We start from the raw sequence: 20,085 nt of genomic DNA, 5'->3' as shown, positions 1-20,085 counted from the left end.
TTTTCCAAGAGAACTGTCGTGAGAGGAGAAAAAAGGAAAGCAAGACAAAACAGAGAAAAGAAGGGAGAAAAAGAGAAAGGAAGATAAGAAAGAAAGAAGATTCAGTTAATTAGCAAAAAAAAAAAAAAAAAAAAGAAGGTAAGATTCTAGTGATGTGTCAGAAATCAGCTTTTTATTATTAAAGAAAAAAAAAAGATTTCAACCAAAAATGGACAACTCACAGCCATGAAAGGATCTAATAATTTAAGCAGAAATCCCCGCCACCCGGCTTAAACATTATATCCGTTTTATAAAACGTATCCGCATAACAATCAAAAATCGCTTCTTAGACTATGAAGTAATGTAAGTTTATGTGAAACGTTTTTAGATTATTATACAAAGACTTTCCATGTCATCTTACAGCTATGTCAGTTGGAATCAATATTAAACAAAACAAAAAATCTAATGCAATAAATTTCCTAAATTAGACAGTGATGTGAGTTATGTACTAGGATGAGTGGACACAGAGATTATACAGTCAGGGTGTTTTTCCAAGAGGATTTTGAAAAAAGATTAAATTTAAAAAAATAATAATTCACAGGACAGTATGACAGATTTGTTGACCTTGAACTTTAAATGGCCATGTTGTAACCTGAAAGGTTAACATGTGCTCGTAAATCATTTTACTCTGATAAACATTTCAGTTGTTGCTTATAGAGTGTTTTTAAATTAGGAACTCTATAAAATTAAATCAGTTGGATTGTCAACTTTAGACTTAACAAGCATCGGTTCTTGTCCAGAATTCGGCCTATATTAAATAACAAAAATAAAGAAAAACCTGTATAATCTATGTACACATAATGGAATGAAAATATATCAAAAATAAGCATGTAAATTGATCAAATACTTTTATTTATACCTATATATATAAAAAAAAAACACTGTGTGAGTGAGTGAGTGTGAGTGAGTGAGTGAGAAAGAGAGAGAGAGAGACAGACAGACAGACAGGCAGAGAGCTCCCTATGGACTTATTTTTTTGAAATTTCACACAAATATACTTTGTGTTTGTTCTTAGGTAGCTTTTGCATCATAATGCTTCCGATAAGTCTTGAGAATCAATAATCGAAAACATCTGATTAAAGAAGGAACAGTCTGATTTTTACCAAAGTTAACACCCTTATACAACCTAACATCACAAGTGCATCTGAGAAGTTTTATCACTGCACAAGAAGTCATGCATTTAAAATGAACAGTAGGTTCTTTGATACATTTTAAACTTTAATTCACGCCAGTATATAAAAATAATTTTATAAAATCAACAGTAGGTTCTTTACAGTGCAATGTAGACTACAATGTATTGTGGACTAAATTGCTGCTGGGAAGCATGTGAAGCTTCCTCTTGGTGCATGGTGTTTGGTCCCTGACTAGAGGAGGCAATAAATCAATTTGATTTTTAAAAATGGACAATTTCACCAATTTTGATGACAAAAGTATTAGAAGGATGGAACATTCGTTGATCTCCATTCAATCCCGGGTAGCGTTGGGTCTCCCGGCTTGTTTTAAAATAGGAAATTCAGATTTTATGAGTATCCCAAGAGTTGACCGTCTTGTCTGCAATTTTGAAGAAATAAAGAGAGATAACTCAACAATTCAAACTTACTATGCTGTAATGCCTACGAATTTTCATTAATTGCTTAAAAATGATTTCCTTTATAAAAATAAAACTACTAGATCAATTTACGTGAGTTTTGGAATATGTCTTCGTTTCATCATATACATTTTTCTTGGAAAGGAAATTTGTTTTGTTTTACTATCCTCTCAGGGATTATCTTCTATTGTGTGTGTGTGAGAGAGAGAGGGGGGATAGTGTTTGATTACCTCCATTTTTTTGTTTTTTTTGTTTTTGTTTTAGCAGGAGGGGAGTATGTAGTGTCTATTCTTATGTCATGCCACCATCCATCCAGACATTACCTAAGACACAGTTATTAGTATCTGTCCAGATCCTGGCCAAGAAAGTATATTTTAGTTTCACATACGACCCAAAAGCGACATCATTTTTTTATTTTGATTTTTTTTTTTACATTGCGTCTTCGGTGAGCAGAAGATCCTATTTATTAAAAAGGAGAATAGGAGGTGATGACATGCTACGAACATTAAATTAACGTATCTATATATGCTAATTTAATGTTCGTAGTATGTTATTACCTATCCTTCTTTTTAATAAATAATATCTCCCGATCGAATATAATTTATAATCTGAAAACTATGACACACATATGTACGTTAAAGGTACTACGTTATTAAGATATAGATTTTTTTTTTTGTTGTTGTTGTTAGCAATTCTGATTAAGAAATAGTTGTGTGTGAGAACCGTTGACGCATTTACTTATTTTTCACAAAATTGTGTATGATGCTTCGTTAGATTTTATTTTTATAACTGTTCTTGCTGCGGGCCGAACATTCATTTAGCATTGATTTGGGGGTTGGTTAAAATATCAGATTTTGCAAGTTTTGCTATTTCATGGGGATTTCTAATTCAATTTTGTGATTTTTCTTCATTTTTTTTTTTTATTCAGCCGTCACAAAGATACCTAACTTTCATAAAGATCGGCATACACCAAAATAAATATATTCATAATTAATATTTAAAATATTATTTGTTCTATAAATATAGTATGGTTTATTTTTTAGTCTAAATTATCAATAATTCTGATGAAAATCACTCTCCTAAACAAGTCATACTTACAAGTGGTAGCAGGATACTTCCTCACTCATTATTATGTCCTCCACCTATTCCAGTTTACACCATTACCAAATATTTCATAGGGCTCAATTATTACATATATATCCATGATTATTTCGTTTTATCAAAAGTCATCTAATACTCATTCAGTATGTAAATAATGAACACTTCCTTTCATTTTTTCTTCTCCCCCCGCCCCAGCATTTTGATTGGCTGTTCAGATTCGCTTTGCGGTTAAAGAGATTGCATTTTTTAACATTTTCAGAATTATTTTAATTGCATTTTGCACCAGTTTAGAATTGCAGTTATATTTTACAACTGGTAAACATTAAAAAAAAACATTAATCAGAAGTAATTTTTCCAGGGCATTCATCGTAAAGCACAAACAACTGCTGATATAAGTACAAACAAACTTGATTTTAACTCATTTTTCTGTTAAAATTATAGAAATTTTATTTTTTGCCATTTTTGTATATATTATTGAGAAAATTTCTATTTCCTTCACAAACAAATTTGTATTTCTTCCATTTTTTTATTTTTACAAATTCATGGTAAATGACAAAAGAACTGGTTGCTCACTTCAGTTTTCTAAAATATTAACATTTCAATTAAAATATACTTTGCTCGGAATTTATAATATATTTTATGAAACCTGTATTTTTCCCAAAATGCATCAGAAACTTTGACAACAACACCCAGTATTAGAAACAGAAATAGCAGAAATAGTAACAGAAATAGCCCAATTCTCCTCCATAACAATACTTCAGCGACTTCATTGCCACCAGAACACAAGATTTTTACGTTACTGGCATAAATATACTTGTTTTGCGTTAGAAAAATGTGTTGATTCTGATGGTACATATTTCGATCAATAAATTTTTGTTTGAGCAGAGATATGTTCATCTGAATTTAAAAGTTAAAACCGCAACAGCTTTCTTGTCAACTTCATAGTTTCATATTTTCATTATTTTCATACACTGAAAATAATTTTTCTGAGAATCAATGAATTCCATCAAATTCATAATTACTTCAGTCAAGGGGAGACTTCTCAAACAAGGAAAGATTAGAGATAACAAAAAAACAGTTCCAACATTTTAAATTACTTATTTGTAACTGATTCATAATAACTTCAGTCTAGGAGGAATTCTCAGCAAGGAAAGGTTACAGATAATGAAAAACAAATACCTCAGCATTTAAAAATATTTATTCCTGACATATTTATCGTTAATTCAGTTTAGGAGGAATCCTTAATGAAAGATTAGAAACAACAAAAATCGAATAGGTTCTGCATTTTAAAATAATATTTATAAGATTTACTCTTTCTTTTTTTTAAATTAGGAGGGGGGAGTACTTATTGATATTTTGTCAGAAAACTCAAGGGCTGACAGTTTCATTTTCCATCATCTAGGAAGAAAAGTAATACGAAAATAGGATTTACATTTTTTGCCCCAAACTCTGAAATAACACACAATTTATATTAAATGCTTCTAGTTCACATGTAAATGTAAACACAAAAATTGTTCCTGATGTATATCCTATTTTTAAACAAAATTACCTCAGTCTAGAAACATTTCTCGCTCATGGAAAGATTTCAAAATTAATGGTTTTAACATTTTCCAATAATTCTCCATAAACATTTAATCATTTTGTGGCTATGATGATACGGAAAATTCTTATTTTTATACAGAAAATTTGATGCTGACATATCATCCTCCCATTTCATTTTTAACTGATTTTAATATACATTGAATTATTGTTCGATATTTTTTTTATTTTAACTTTTACATTTTCTTTTGCATTTTACCTAGCACTTCATAAAACAAAAGAATTACAATTTCACTAATTTACCAAACATAGGAAATACATTTTCTTTGACACTACTCTGAAATGACACACATAACTTATATTAAATGTTTCCAATTCCCATGTATATGCAAACACAAAACAAGGTTCCAGGTGAATTTCCTATAAAGGAGGAGAGGGGAGAGACATATGAGAAAACAGAAAAAAAAAACTTAGCAATTCAATTAGTTAGTATCCTTTTATATCTCCTCGGGCAACGTCGAGAAACGAGTCCTGCTAGTAATTTAATATTTTTTCCTGTAAATATCATTTACAGTTTCTCCTATTTACATATTCCATTGATAGAAACCAAATGGCGGTCAAATAGGGTTTGTATAAACAGAAACTGACTGAAAGTAAAATGAAATAGGAAACCTGCATGGAAAATTACAGATTTCACACCTCCAAGAATTCACTATTAACCAATGGTTGGTAATCCATTGAATCATTTCAAAATCGTCAGCCAGCTTCATGACAAGTTGGAATATTGTTATTTCTTCAGTCTGCATGAAATCATTGTAACAAACATTTACAAGGCATGTTGGATACATTGTAAGCCATTGCTAATTGGCTTCTGTAAATTATCAAAATTAAATAAGACAGGGTTGTTTCGTATTTCATTTCAGTTTGCTTTTATAAAAGAATCATATTATTGTAATGGTACTTAATGGTACTTATGTGTTAGGCTGTGTTTTGAAATGGGTACTGCTCTCATGCACGTGCTATACTTTCTAATATACTTTTTTTACAAAATATTTTTCAAAAACAAAAGGCTGAAAATTAAATACTTCAAATAAAGTTCCAAATTTCAAATAATAATTATGCAAGATTTTTTTAAAAATAAAATAAACTTTCTTGGAATAAATTTTTTTTTTTTTATTTCATTTCAGTTTCAATCAATTTATTTGGTAGTGTGCTGGTTTTGTTTTTTCTTTTACTTTCAACTAGTTTCCGTTTTTTATAAAACTATTTAGACTTACATTTTGTTTCTACCGACAGGACAGGCTATTATTATCTAATCAACATATAACACACTGACCCCCCCCCCCAAAGGAGGAGGTCATGACAAAAAGGACGGTATCATGATGAACGTCCTCACCGATAAAAAAAGGGAGTAAATGCCTGGGAAGATGATATCATAAAAACAGAACAGATAATACACTAACCCTCACCACAGGCCAGTCTAAATGGAAAAGATAATCATGGAAAGATAGTATCATGAAGAACGAACATATACTACGCTGCCCCCCCAAAACAGGAGGTAATACCTGGGAGAATCCACCCCTAAAAGGAGAAAGTAATGCCTGTAAGTATGGCATTATGGCAACAGAAGGAATAGTACACTACTCCCCACCCCACAACCACCTCTCCTGGGAAGATGGTCTCTGGTCTCAAAACAACATATACTCCCCTCTTTCAAGGAGAATGTAATACCTGGGAGGATTACCACAAACAACTTAAAAAGGAAGAAGTAATTCTTAGAAGGACGATTTTATAACAAAAACCAACACTACATCATCCACTATCCATTAAAAGAGAATAGATTAAATCTTTTCTTTTTTTCATTCATTTAAAAATACTGAAACCAGTTTTAATGGTTTCTTGGTCTTTTGGCATCAAAATGTTGTACATAGATTTATTTTCAATAACTTAAAAATAATCTATATACTAATAGGATAGCATGTGTGATATTTATTTTGTGTGTCACGCTTACATCCGAGTGACTGTCGTTTAATTGTTATGGACTTCTATTTCTTGTAATAAATAATTTTACTAAGAATTCTTCATAAGTTTTGGTTTCGATTATAGCTGAAGGAACTCAATTTATATTGAGTAAATATATATACATATTTTTTTCATAAGTTTTCATTTTGGTTTCCATTCAAGCTGATTTTTGGTTTCCATTCAAGTCATATGGATATATTTTTTCATTTTTGAAATCACAACTTTATAATATATAAAAATTGGTAGGACATTAACTCTATAATAATATATATGAAATCTGCAAGAATTAAAATGTCACATTTAAGCATACTTTATGACCGAGCTACGCTAGGCGTTCCCGCCAGCTTAGATAAATCCTTTGCAGTTTTAACAAATAGTGTCTCCATTTACGCTGAACATCTACAGATTGCCAACATCAATATATTATATATGAATGAGTCCCCTGTGGAATTTCTACAGGTCCCGCTAGTATATATAATATATATATATATATATATATATATATATATATATTTAATATGTAAATTTCAGCAAATGTAAGGAACAAATTTTCACGAATTCACTAAAACAGTTTTTACTTGCACACAATTATTTCAGCCTACTTCAATCACATATCTCTTCATGATGTTTGAAATGTACAAAGAATCATTTTTTTTCTTGTAGAGATCATCTTCAGTGCTCATAAACAGTTAATCCTACAGAGCACAGAGGATAGCCTCTTCAAGAAAAATTCATGCTTCATTAAATTCAAAACAATCGTTTTTTTTTTGTTTTTTTTCTTTATACTAAATTTTTTGTAGTTGGTCCAACGTAATCAAAAAAAAAAAAAAAAAAAAAAAAAAGGACAATCTATTTTAGGTGGGGTAGTAAGGAGTGAGTTAATGGAAGATATTAATCTACAATTATATTAATATATATATATATATATATATATATATATATATATATATATAAAGCTGAACGTCAGTGTGTGTGTCTGGTCATGAATAGGCTCCTATATGTTTGACTATTATAGAAAACTGATCACATATAATGATAGAAGATGTATCGAGACACAGGAATGGGTATATTTGATCTGGTATAACGATGATTCATTAAAATTGTGGGGGCTGCGTATGCTCCTGGTCCACGAAGTATGGAAATAAAAAATTAAAAATGTTTACAAGTGTTTTTGATATAGATGTTACATAATAATACTTTGATAAGTATGTTTTAACTTAAATAAGGATGGTATAATAAAATTGTGGGGTCTGTGTTCGCACCTGGCCTCTATAGAATGGAAATAGGCACAAACTTTAATAAAGATTTTTCATATCTGCGTAAGTATACTTTGATAATTATGTTTCAGTTTGAAGAAATATTGTATAATAAAATTATGGGGTGTTCGTTCGCGCCTGACCCCCATATGTCACAAAGTTTAACAAGGTTTTTTAATATAGATCCACAGAATATTGTGATAAGTGTTTCAGTGTGAACAGGTATGGTATAACAAATTATGGGGTTTATCTATTTTATTTTTACTTTCATCATATTTTGCTTTGGTTTTGATACCCCCAAATTCGAAGCTATCTCTTTACAACCCTTTCTTTTCATAACCTATCATACTTTCATAAATCAGAGTCCATTTTCTGTAGGCTGTTTTTGAACCCAGTCAACGACGGGTACTTTTGCTAGTATATATATATATATATATATATATATATATATATATATATTTTCATAAGTGGACAAATGAGTGAGTGTTATTAAATTTTTGTTTTCATTTATCCACAAGAATAATAAAAAGAAGTTTATAAACATTATTGTGCTATCAAATCCATCATAGAGGGGGGGGGGGTCAAAATATTTTTTCCAAATATAATAAAGCTTGGCTACTTAGTGATAATTTCTTTTTGCCTACTTTTTCTTAAGCGGTTAAGTTATATATTTCTTGATGGGGTGGGGGTGGGGGGGCACGACACATGCTGTTTGCTGATTAAACCTGCGCTACAAATCAAATTTTTATCGTATCCTAATCTCATCTTCTCTAATCTTCTTACAAAGAACATTGAATATTCTACTCCATCACACAACATAAGTTTATTAGTTTTTGTATATAGCAATGTTACCTTTCCGTTTTATTTAATTTTCAGGCTATCATTTTTATCTTTTCCAGTTCAATCCTTGGCAACGACAAGGGTTCATGTTAAACCTGATTTACATTAATTACAGTGAAATGGTTTATTTTCAGATTTTTTATAATGCTTTACTATCGATTTTCTTTTAATTAAAATATGTATTTTATATTCCCCCCCCCCCAGCAACGCCGGGACATATGTCCTGCTAGTTTATTAACTCCTGAATTGTTGATTTTTATGCATTAAGAAAATAAATAATTTTGTAGTTCATTTATTTATATATATATTTTTCTTATTTAATGTTATTTACTTTCAATAACACACACACACACACACGTCAACTTGCAAGATCATCCGGCGTTGCCCGGGGGTGTGAGAATAGAAAACAGAAGGGTTTATCTTTCTTTTAGGACCTACCCATCTCACTGACAACCAGTTTAATAGAAAAGAAAGCGAGAGAGAAAAACGAAACTGCCTGATTGTTTGACCTAATTGCAGTATTCTTTGAAATTATGCGTAAGAAAAAGTTTTTGCTGTTTTCTCTCAAACTTTGTTTTTGTACTCATGCAGAATACAGACTGTGCTGAAATAATAACGTTACTATTGAGAAACCATTCTTAACATGGTGTGTAGATGGAGTTTTGTAACTATTCTGTACTTTATAGTGTTTCACCTAACAAGTTTGTAAAAAAAATACCATAAAAATGGAATCAAACTTGAAAATCTTATCTAAAATGATAGCACGGTCCGTATTGTTTTATGTTTAGTGTGGTTCAAATTCTGTAGAAGCACCAGTTTTTAAATATTAAACTTGCATGTATAAATTTGGATCCTGGAAAACCCCAAAGTGAAAGAATATTACCATAACCAGGGTCGGGAATCATACTGAATCTGATGATGTCAGTTTTGTAAATGTAACTTGTGTAGTTTCTGACTTTTAACTGGACGAACACATTTACTGTAATAGATTAAAAAATTATTTCGAATAATTTTGAACTTAAATAATTCGATTGTCTTAAAAATAATTTCCTATGCCAAAAGTAATGATTATGTTGAACTTTTCAGCTTTAAAACTTTAAAACAATATCATCTTAATCAAATTACTTCTAGTTTTATAACAATTTGGTCCAACTTTAATGGTCAAACAATACCATGATAATCAGATTGTATTATTATGGTATTGAGTACTTTACAGTTTACGACCATACTAAAATAATAACGTTATTTAGAAACTCATTTTTAATAATATAATGAGGTAGCGTTCACCTAACAATCCAATAAACAAAAAATACAGGAAACTTTAGATTTAACTTGGAAATCTTATTTAAAAACATAACACGGTTCGTAAACTGCAGAAGTACTCAGTATTATTTAAGTTAAATAACTATTAAAGTATTAGTTAAACTAAATCGTTATAAAATTAGTACAAATTTGGTTTCTCCCAGGTGGCTGCCTCTCGTCTTTTCGGTGAAGTAAGTTTATCGCTTACTGTCCGAGGAGGCGCCCCTACCGGGTAATACCGACATGGCTGCCCAGGCAATTTCTAAATGACCAAAGTACCCCTCCTTTACGGGTGCTGGCTCAATTTTCTCACCTTCCTGAGCAGGCTGAGCATGTTGTCATTTTTCCTGTGGCGAGAAAGAAGTTAATTATAATTTGGTTACGAATGACAATGTTGTTTGTTTCACTGGCAGAGATTTAGAAGCTGAAAAATTCAAGATAACCAATAATTTAATTCCCTTAAATATAATTTCCTACAAAATTTTTTTTAATACATTTACCGCACAATTATTAATTTTTCGATAAACCGGATCAAAAAACAACAACAAAAAAAAAACAGATTGATTGAATCATGAGTTGCGCGAAAAAACAAAAAGTGATAGTTATGAGTCATCATTGTTGGTCTTGTGTGTGTAGCGTTGTGCATGGACTTATTTACACATTGGACACGGAGAAAGACGATAGATTCCTTTTTTATTTAAATTAAGAAATTCTCAGATAATTTTTGATTTGATTAGAAAAACAAATATTATTATTAATGTTTCTATTGGTCACAACGTGTGAACCTTATGGCGGGTCGTGCTATTTTTGATAGGATTTTTAAATTTGATTTAATTTTTACGATATATAGTTTATTAAATTGTTAGGTAAATGTTTACTTTAACCACAACAGAACACCGACCAATAAATTACAGAATAAAATTTAAAAAAATAAACTCCAAATGTTAAGGAGTTTTTAAATAACATTATTTCAGCACGGTCCGTTCTACATAAATATTCAAATAATAAACATTTGTATTTGGAATGCTTCTCGGCTTCTTTTTTTTTTTTTTACGTTCACAACGTTTCGACCATTGCAAGCTCCGGCCTTATATAGGTGCACACTGCACAGTGCACTGCAATAAGCAGAGCGAGACAGGTCAGTTTTTAATGTGGAAAAAATCCAGCTTAACGGAATTTCTACAGACTTTGGAACTAGCTGCATTTTTTTGTATTTATGTAAAATACGGACCGTGCTGAAATAATAATGTTATAACCCAGGAGGGAAGGAGGCATTTTGTAACTATTCCATACTTTCACCTAACAATTTAATAAACAAAAGATCGTCCGCGTAAAAATTGAATTAAATTTGAAAATCCTATCCAAAAAATAGCACGGTCGTACTCGTATACTTGCACTGCATAAGTACTATTTTTTTTTTTTTTTTTTTTTTTTATCCTAACTAAAGTTTTAGGTTTAGTTAGGGAAATGTCGATCTGGTTCGCTTCAACATCTGTAGAAGCATTGAAATAATTGCCTCAGTTAAGGATTTCTTCATTGCATAAAGACAGAATACGAAATGTAAGCAGCATATATTACACTTTGTTCTTAACAAAATAATATTATTGTAATAAGCAAACATCACACACACACACACACGTGGATTAATAAAATTGTTAGAAATTGTGTACAGGTTCCAAAAGTTTGAAAATATGCACCTAAAGAAGAAAGTCCGAGATAATATCGACCGAAATGTCGTTTCGGTCGATATTATCTCGGACCTTCTTATCTCGGCGAAAAAACGTTGCGAAAATAACAACCAAGATGAGAATAGTAGTCTGACTAATCCAAATTATCAATATCTCAAAAATAAAAATTCAAAAAGGAGAAAATATAGGTTTTGTATCATGGATAGGAATTTGGGGAAAATGCATGGACAAAAAAATAAAATAAAAACTAATTGAATAACGGAATAACTCAAAACATTTAGATTCCTTGCAGGAGCGTGATCAATTTTTGGAGGTCTACTGGGGTCACGTGATGGAGCAACACGCTTTTCTTTTGCCTTGTCCCATGTTTAACAATTTGACATTTTTTTTTTTCTTTGCAAGTTAATGATACAGCAAAAATCTAAAACAAGAACAAAACATAAATTTGTACTTTTTGATGTGTCGGGGAAATTTTCAGCAATCTTTAAAAAAAAAAAAAAAAAAATAATAATAATCAGCCGAAAAAAAAGTAAAAATACAATACTATACAAAAATAAGATTTTATCCTGGTTTTCGCTAGATGTAATATCTGTTTTGAGATTACACTTCGTCTTTTCTGTCCACGGTTAGTGAAGAAAAAATCCTTCTGGATCGAAGCAATTTTTTGTCCCAATTTAGAGTTAACGTTTTTGATGAGCCGGAATGTACTCACATTGGCGTCTTTGTGTCTAACGTCGTTCTTGTGGGGAGGTAAGTAAATAAACTGGGACTATATTATGCTCGCTAATACAGGCGATTGGGGCCGCCTGTGAATTTCATATTCCCTTGACACTTCCTCCTTCAGATGAAGCAAGTTCAACGCGCCTAATGCTGTGTGGTCATCTAGTCAATGTATAAAAGCTCCTTCTAGACTAAGGCAATTTTTGTGCATATGGACCGTGCTATTTTTAGATAGAATTTTTCATGTTATATTCAATTTTTACGGTATCTTATTTATTAAATTGTTAGATGAAAGTATAGAATAACAGAGTGCCGTGCTGAAATAATAAAGTTATTATTTAAAAAGCTATTCTTAATATGGTAAGGGGAGGGTGTTTTGTACCTATTCTGTACTTTAACCTTACAATTGAATAAAAAAAAGCATAAAACTTTAATTAAACCTGGAAATACGATTTAAAAAAGTAGCGCGGATCACTCTCTGCATTAGCACCAAGACCCCTACCCTCTACATGTTAAGAATGAGTTCTTAAATAATATTATTATTTAAGCACGGTCTGTATTCTGCGTAAGTACTGCAATTTTTATTTTTTGTCCCAATACAAAATGACGGTGGAACTGAACAAGAATCTCCCCCCCTCCAAGAACGGCTTTCGAAATAAACACCCTCAACCTCCCATGTTAAGAACGGCTTTCGATTTTTTTTTTTTTTTTTTTTCAGTGTATTATTATTGATTGGATATTGGATTGATATAAAAGGGTGATTCTCGTTCAGGTCCACCAGAATGATCCTCTTTGAGGAATTGGATTTTCCCTCCACATTAAAAAAAATACGACCTTATGTCAAAACTTGCCCTTGTGCTGACGTAAATAATTGGCACTATACCCCCCCCCCAGAAAAAAAAACGGTAAAACTATACAAACACCGTGACAGCGAATTAACCCTACCCCTAACCCTAACCCCTAACCCTAAACCTAACCCTGAACCCTAACCCTAACGCTGTCACGGTGTTTGTATAATAATACCAAAAAAACAATAAACAAAGTAAAAAAAACAAAACAAAAAAAAACCCCGAAAGTTTAGTGAATTGACTTACCTTTAGTTCCGCTTGGGTAACTTTGAGTTCTTCATTTAAAGAATTGCACTTATTCGCCTCTTCTTTTCTTAAAGATCTTTCCTTTTTTAATTCCGGGCTCCAAAATGTCTTGATGCTGTTCATACAAGAACCAAGTTTTTCATTTGCAGTTTCGACATCCCTTTGGAACTTTAAACATTCTTCGTTTAAATCGGTCACTTGGTTTTGTAATTCGAAAATAATCTGATCCTTAAGGCGAAGCTCCACAACAGACTGTGGCGATGGTAGGGTCTCGACTCTTTCCGGCCTTCTATGATGGTACGAATAATCCCTTTCCAGCGATCTGGCTCCCATGTGAGGATAATCTCTGTCCAAAGATTTGTCCCGGGATGAAGATGAAGACGAAGAAGATTGGTGTTGGAAACCAGCCCTTCGCTCACGGACACTGGCCGAACTTGTCGGGGCTAATTCACGACTACTCTCCTCGGGGATTCCAATATACCTACCTATCTCTGGTACACCTGACGAGGGTGACCTTTCGCTATCACTATTCCTATCTAGGGACCGGTCTCTCATTAAACTACGGACACTGGTCATACTACTTGACCGGCTATCATATAGACTCGGGTTGGGACTAGTGTGGCCATCCATGGAAAAAGGCTGGCATAAGTTAAAGGCTGAACTTGTAGACTGGAGAAAACTGTCTATGGACATGTCCATCGGGCTATTAGAACGGCTTCCTTGGCTACTGCTGTCTGTGCCGCTTGAGCGGCTTCGACGAGGGGATAAGATCTTGTTAGGGGAGGAGAGAGATGAAGAAGACTGGGTGGTGCCAGTCTGGTGGACGGAAACGGCAGTATGGTGATGTCTTCGAGGATCGGTGCCATAGTTATTGTAATGGTGAGATTTGGATGGAGACGTCAGGGACAAGGAAGAATAATGCGAGTTATTGTTGCCCCGGGAAGACGAAGTAGAGGAGGCTGACATGGATGATGATGGAGTAGTGTCCAGTCTGCTAGTGGAACGAGACACATTCTGGTTATACATGTTAACAATAGAAGACGGCGATGGAGAGGAAGAAGCACCTGCCCGGTCGGATGAGGATGTTGGAAGAGAAGAAGAAAAGGAGAAAGAAGAAGGCGTATAAGAAGATGGTACCAAAAAGAAGGCAGCCAATAATAACTACCAAATTTAGAACCAACAGTTCTTTCGGCTACTATTACCACGACTACTACTACTAGGGAAGTCTCCAATAATACCATAACACCGAAAATAACTTTTAGTAAGTTAGTAGTTCAATGCTACGACACTTAGTAATTCTTAATTTTTTATTATTATGCAAACATAAAATAAGATGTATTTATAAGTCATCCTAGGAAAGTTAAAATACATAAGTTTTCTCAAAGATAATTACGAGCTAAACTATACTTCACAGTTAAACACACACCCAAAAACAATTTTTTAAAATATAAACTTTTTGTTTTGGTGTCAATAGTTAAGTAAGCAGATTAATAATAATAATTTCAATCTATGTTTCTCAGTTTTAAATTTTATTTTCTCACTGACGCTTTTTTTTCTTTTTTTTTTCTTAATAATAGTAATGATAATAACTCATCTCTTTCTTTTAATAAAAAGAAAGAGAAAAAAAATGGATACCGGTCACAAATAAGAAAAATATAAACACTAAACAAAAGTGGCGAAAAAAAAAATGCAATATAAGGCGAAAAACTAAATAAAAAGCGAAATAAGGCGAAAATTTTAAGAAGCAAAAAGGGCGAAAAACACAATACAAAGGGACGAAAAAAGGCGAAAAATCTCAGCTTTTTTTGACAGCTTTTTGCAGGGAAAAGAAGAATAAAAGATGGGAGGAAGAAAGGAAAAAGACCGAACGATGATAATAATCACTTTCTTCTTTCACTCGCTAATTCCCTGGAAGAAAGAAAATAGTTTCTTTAAGGCAACTTTTTAAGTGTAAAATCCGATTTGTGTGCGACCATGGGTCATCCAAGGGTCCAGCCTTTGTCTGTTGAGAATTTAAATAATTGCCAGGGAAGCAAATCTGATCATTTTTGCCCGGTGTCCATCCTTCGCGGTTCTTCTCCGGTCGGACGTCGACTTGAATTAAAACGGACACAGTTAAAGTGTGGCGAACGATAGCAAGCAGGAGAGATTGTAAAAAATACGGATGGTCAGAAGGATTATAATAAAATTACAAAATAATAATAATTCACAGGAAGGGGAAGGAATGTATAATACTAAACAAAGTATATCTTGAGAGTAGTTATGCCTATCCAGCATTACCCAGGAATATTTTTATTTTCATTTTGTTTGTTTTTTTATTATTTAAACAATGCTATCTTGTTTTTGTTTTTTCATCAGAACAACATTATTATTATTATTATTATTATTATTATTATCATCATCATCATCATCAACAACAAATAATATCAACAACAAATAATAATAATAATAATAATAATAATAATAATAATAATAATAATAAACACCACTAATAGTAGGAGAGCTAGGAACAATATCGAAAAACTTTGAAAAAAGAATGGGAGAGATTGGAATCAAAGGGATTGGCTAAGAATATACAACGGATTTCAATAATGAAAAGTGCAAAAAATATTAAGACTAACTTAAATGAAGACTAACACTACACATGAACTACACACACCAACTAGACACAGAAACAGCTACACATGTTTTTAGATTATTTTTTAGGTCCTAACAAAATATCAGGACCTAAAAAATGATCTAAAAACGACATAGTCTCTGAAAGAAATAAACATTATACCGGTTGTGATAGGAGCAACTGGCTTAATAAAAAGGAATCTTCAGAAATACTTAGAAGCAATCCCTGGAAGACCAAACTGTAATGAAATACAAATAGCAGCCATCAAGGGAACAGCATCTATTCTTAAAAGAGCCCTCGGATATAAATTTAAATCATAACAGAATCAAGTGTTAGCTCCAGGAGGGGGGGGGGGCCTTGATCTCTTAAAACTTACTGAAGTAAAATAAATAATAAAAAATAAATAAAACACAAAGGAACATCAAATGGAATCATGAAAACTGAAATTGTAAGATATCGCCTGCCCCCCCCCTTTTGTGAGTGCCACTATGAACGGGTATCACACCAAATAATGAGGAGGGTCAAGAAGGATGGAAAGACTGAGGATAGAAAGCACTAGCCAGACCTCTGCTGGCTGAGTGCAAAGAGGACTGGGACACGGGGGAGGCTTTTTGCCATCCAAATTCCAATGAAGACCAATGGTCGCCACCGACGAGAAATCAATGGTTCACAGCTGTTGCAATCATGTAAATTCTTTTGCAAATGTTATCGAAAGAGGTGAAGAATATTAAAAGTCTGGGGAGAGTTGTTGTCACTCAGACTCCAGGGAACAACACAAGTTTTTCTCAAAGAGCAATCTTTGATGATGTCTTGTGTGACTACTCCTAGTGAGTAAATAATAAATAGGATTTTGAAAGTTAGATTTAATTTTACATCGTTTGGCCATTATTAATTGAACTGTGAACCACATCTTTATAAAACTGTAACAAAATAAAACTTTTGTTACAGTAATGTAGTTTCAGTCTATATCAATGAAATTATTATCCAAAAATTTCGATTATTTTGCTAACAGTTCTAAAGTCAGTTTAAATAACTTTCTATTCCACAGTTTAAAGGCTTCTAAAATTCCTTTCAAACTTTAAAAACTCACATTTTTTCCCAGTTACAATTACAAACAAGACTAAAATGGTTGGTTTTCTTATGAATAAACCAAAATGCATTCTGGTGGATTTAATGTCGTAATGAAATTATTTTAACTAGAATTTTTTAAAGTCTGTTTTAGTATTTCAGGCTATTTCATTTGTTTTATTTACACCACAATTGCAATAATACATGATGTTGTATTAAGAATTTTAAAGCCAGTTTAAATGACTTTCAATTCGACAGTTTAAAGACTTTCAAATTCCTTTCAAACTGTTGTTTCACATGAGAAGAGAGAACAAAAAAAAAAGCAAAAAATATTACATGCGGCAGTGCGGTCCCAGACAATTTCATCCACATGACCCGACACGATCTTGAACAACATCGTCAATTCCAACCCAAAAACCTCTGTTGATTCAACACAACACAATCCCAAATAATCCCATCTATTCGACATGACAGGATCCTGAATACATCTGTCGATTTGAACTCGAATATCTCTGACGATTTGGCACTACACGATCTGAACAACTCCGTTGGTTATTTGACACGATCCCAACGGCAATGATTCAACACGACACTTTACCAGTGCACCTTGGGAGTTACTTACCAAATGACTGTTATTGGCTTTTATATAGCCTTTGGACAAACTCATTTTCGCCGTAGGTAGGCCCAACTTTATGTGTTGGCATATAATTCTTGAGCACTTCTGCGCATGCTCATCACACAAATTTCAAAAAGTCATGGAGTGATTTATTCTTTATTTATTTATTTTCAATTACTTACAATTAAAACTCAAATATTAATAGAAAATAAAAAATATATGTAAGTCACGTAGCAGCAACAAATGCACCATACATCAAGTGATCACATGATTTTATGGATATACTGAATATTATTAATATACTTTATTTCGCTCTCACCGTAAGAATATATATATCATCTGTTAATTATCTTCTTAAGATAATTAATATTTTAAAAAAGTTTCAAAGAGAACACTATACGTCTAACTGACTAAGACTTGAGATAAAATAGGAAAAAAACGCTGTGATTAGCATGCAGTCATTGTCTCAGGTGCAATTGTTAAGTAGAAAAGAAATCTGAGCAATGATTTTGATGACGCCTTTCTGTCAGCCATGAAAATAGTCGACCTTAATGAAAATGCAATCGACTTTTCATTGTTTTTGGCATCAAATTAAGAAATACGTCTCAGTCGATACCTAATTGATATGTGAGAGCTGGTAATTTCCTTACAAAACCATTTGGAGTTCATTTTTTAGCAGTTTTTCCTCCAGTAGGATTTGTAACAGCATCGTGACTTCTTTATAATGTAATTTAAGGTTATTCGAACTGCGAAACAGATTTGATGCTTTGCAAGCACAAGAGCAGGAACCAACTGCTAATACCACCTATGAAAACTTCGTTAGATCGCACCAAGAAGCAACAAAGAAGTGTATACCTCTGAAGCCCAAGGTAAAGCGAAAAGTACTGTGGGAAAATGATAAAATAATATTAAAACGAGAAAAGTTAAAAAACATAATCAAAAAGTAACATAAATACCCCACTCGACAGAATACAAAATTAAGGAAGCAGGCGCTTCAGCAGCTTAGTATGTTCAAGAACAAATAGATCGAATCCAGAATGCAGCAGGTAACAAACAATCCTATCTGGCTTGGCAAGTAGTAAATGAGATATCTGAGCACAAACGACCTGCCAAAGCTAAGTTAAAGGCAAACACTCCGGAAAATGCATGTTCGAAATGAAAAGCACATTTTGAAAAGCTACTCAGAAACAAACCAGAAGTAACAGACCAACCAATTCAGCCGATTGTTGTACAGGAACTCGATATTGAGAAGGGTGATTTTACAATGGAGGAACTTCTAAATGTACTAAAGAAGACCAAGAATCATAAAGCTGCAGTCTTAGATAACATACCTCTTGAAGTATGGAAGACAGGTGGTTTCATGCAATTCTGTATATAATCAAAAAATTATTAATATATGGAGGGAAGGATGCATTCTTCCCTTCCCCAAGAAGGGTGACCTAAGCATACCAAGCAACTACAGAGGAATAACACTCACTCCAATTGCAGCAAAAATCTACAATGCCATGCTTCTCAACCGTATCCAACCAAAGATCGAAGAAGTGCTCAGGAAGAACCAAAATGGATTTAGAAAGAATCGCTCTACTACTAGTCACATACTTACTGTTAGGAGACTGATTGAAGGAGTCAAAGCAAAAAACATTGAGGCAGTCATGATCTTTGTAAATTTCTCCAAAGCATTCGACTCTGTACATAAAGGAAAAATGGCCAGCATATTAAAAGCATTTGGCATTCCAAATGAAGCCATTAATGCTATCATGATGCTATATGAGCACACTCGAGCAATGGTCAGGTCCCCAGATGGGGTCACTGAATTTTTCGACATCCGCACTGGGGTTCTACAAGGAGATACTCTTGCCCCTTTTCTTTTCATTGTCTGTCTTGACTTTGTACTTCGCACCTCTGTTGATATACACAACATGCCAGGCTTCACCCTAAATGAATCCAGAAACAGACGTCATCAATCAGCATACATAACTGATGCAGATAACACAGACGATATTGCTTTGTTCGCGAATAACACTGCTGATGCGCAAACACTGTTACATAAGCTAGAAAAGTCTGCAAATGACATTGGTCTCCACATTAATGCGGATAAGACAAAGTTTATGACTTTCAATGTGAAGGGAGAGATCAGGGCTTTGGTTAGATCAACACCGAAAGAAGTCGCTGAGTTTACGTATCTGGGCAGCAACATAGTTTCCACAGAGAGAGATATTGGAATTCGCATCTCAAAAGCATGGACCGCATTGGATGGGTACATTCAGTATGAACTTCGAAACTGAAAAAGCAGTTCTTCAGGGAAGTAGTAGAGTCTGTCCTTGTTTACGGTGCTACAACCTGGACATTCACTAAAAGATTGGAAAGAAAACTAGACGTCACATACACCCGTATGCTAAGAACAATATTAAATATATCTTGGCAAAATCATCCCATGAAGCAGCAACTTTGTGGCAATCTACCTGCCATATCTAATACCATCAGAGAAAGACGCCTACGATTTGCCGGTCATTATCTGAGGAGCAAGCATGAATTGGTGAGTAATGTATTGCTATGGACTCCACGACACGGACGTGCAAACAGAGGACGACCTAG

At 33.0% G+C, this 20,085-nt stretch overlaps 1 protein-coding gene across 8 annotated transcripts in view; it reads right to left on the bottom strand.

Annotated features, from left to right (window-relative positions):
• Positions 1-15,305, bottom strand: part of LOC145243675 (ELKS/Rab6-interacting/CAST family member 1-like) — a 412,696-nt gene extending 397,391 nt beyond the window's left edge. For 7 of the 8 annotated variants that reach the window (XR_013862932.1, XM_080106725.1, XM_080106727.1 and 4 more), the window contains exon 1: positions 13,190-15,305. Coding sequence is in view for 7 of the 8 variants with exons in the window: in XM_080106725.1 (XP_079962851.1) it covers positions 13,190-14,215 (1,026 nt within the window). In the remaining variant the exon portion in view is untranslated. The remainder of the gene's footprint in view (positions 1-13,189) is intronic. The other variant, XM_080106726.1, reaches the window with a different exon arrangement.
• Between the last annotated feature and the right edge of the window lie 4,780 nt (positions 15,306-20,085).

Source organism: Euprymna scolopes, chromosome 22 (genome assembly GCF_053919585.1).
Source record: "Euprymna scolopes isolate OS-2025 chromosome 22, ASM5391958v1, whole genome shotgun sequence".
In the NCBI taxonomy this organism is placed as follows: Eukaryota; Metazoa; Mollusca; class Cephalopoda; order Sepiida; family Sepiolidae; genus Euprymna; species Euprymna scolopes.
The sequence above is the reverse complement of the archived record's forward strand: the minus strand, read 5'-3'. Positions and strand labels throughout refer to the sequence as shown.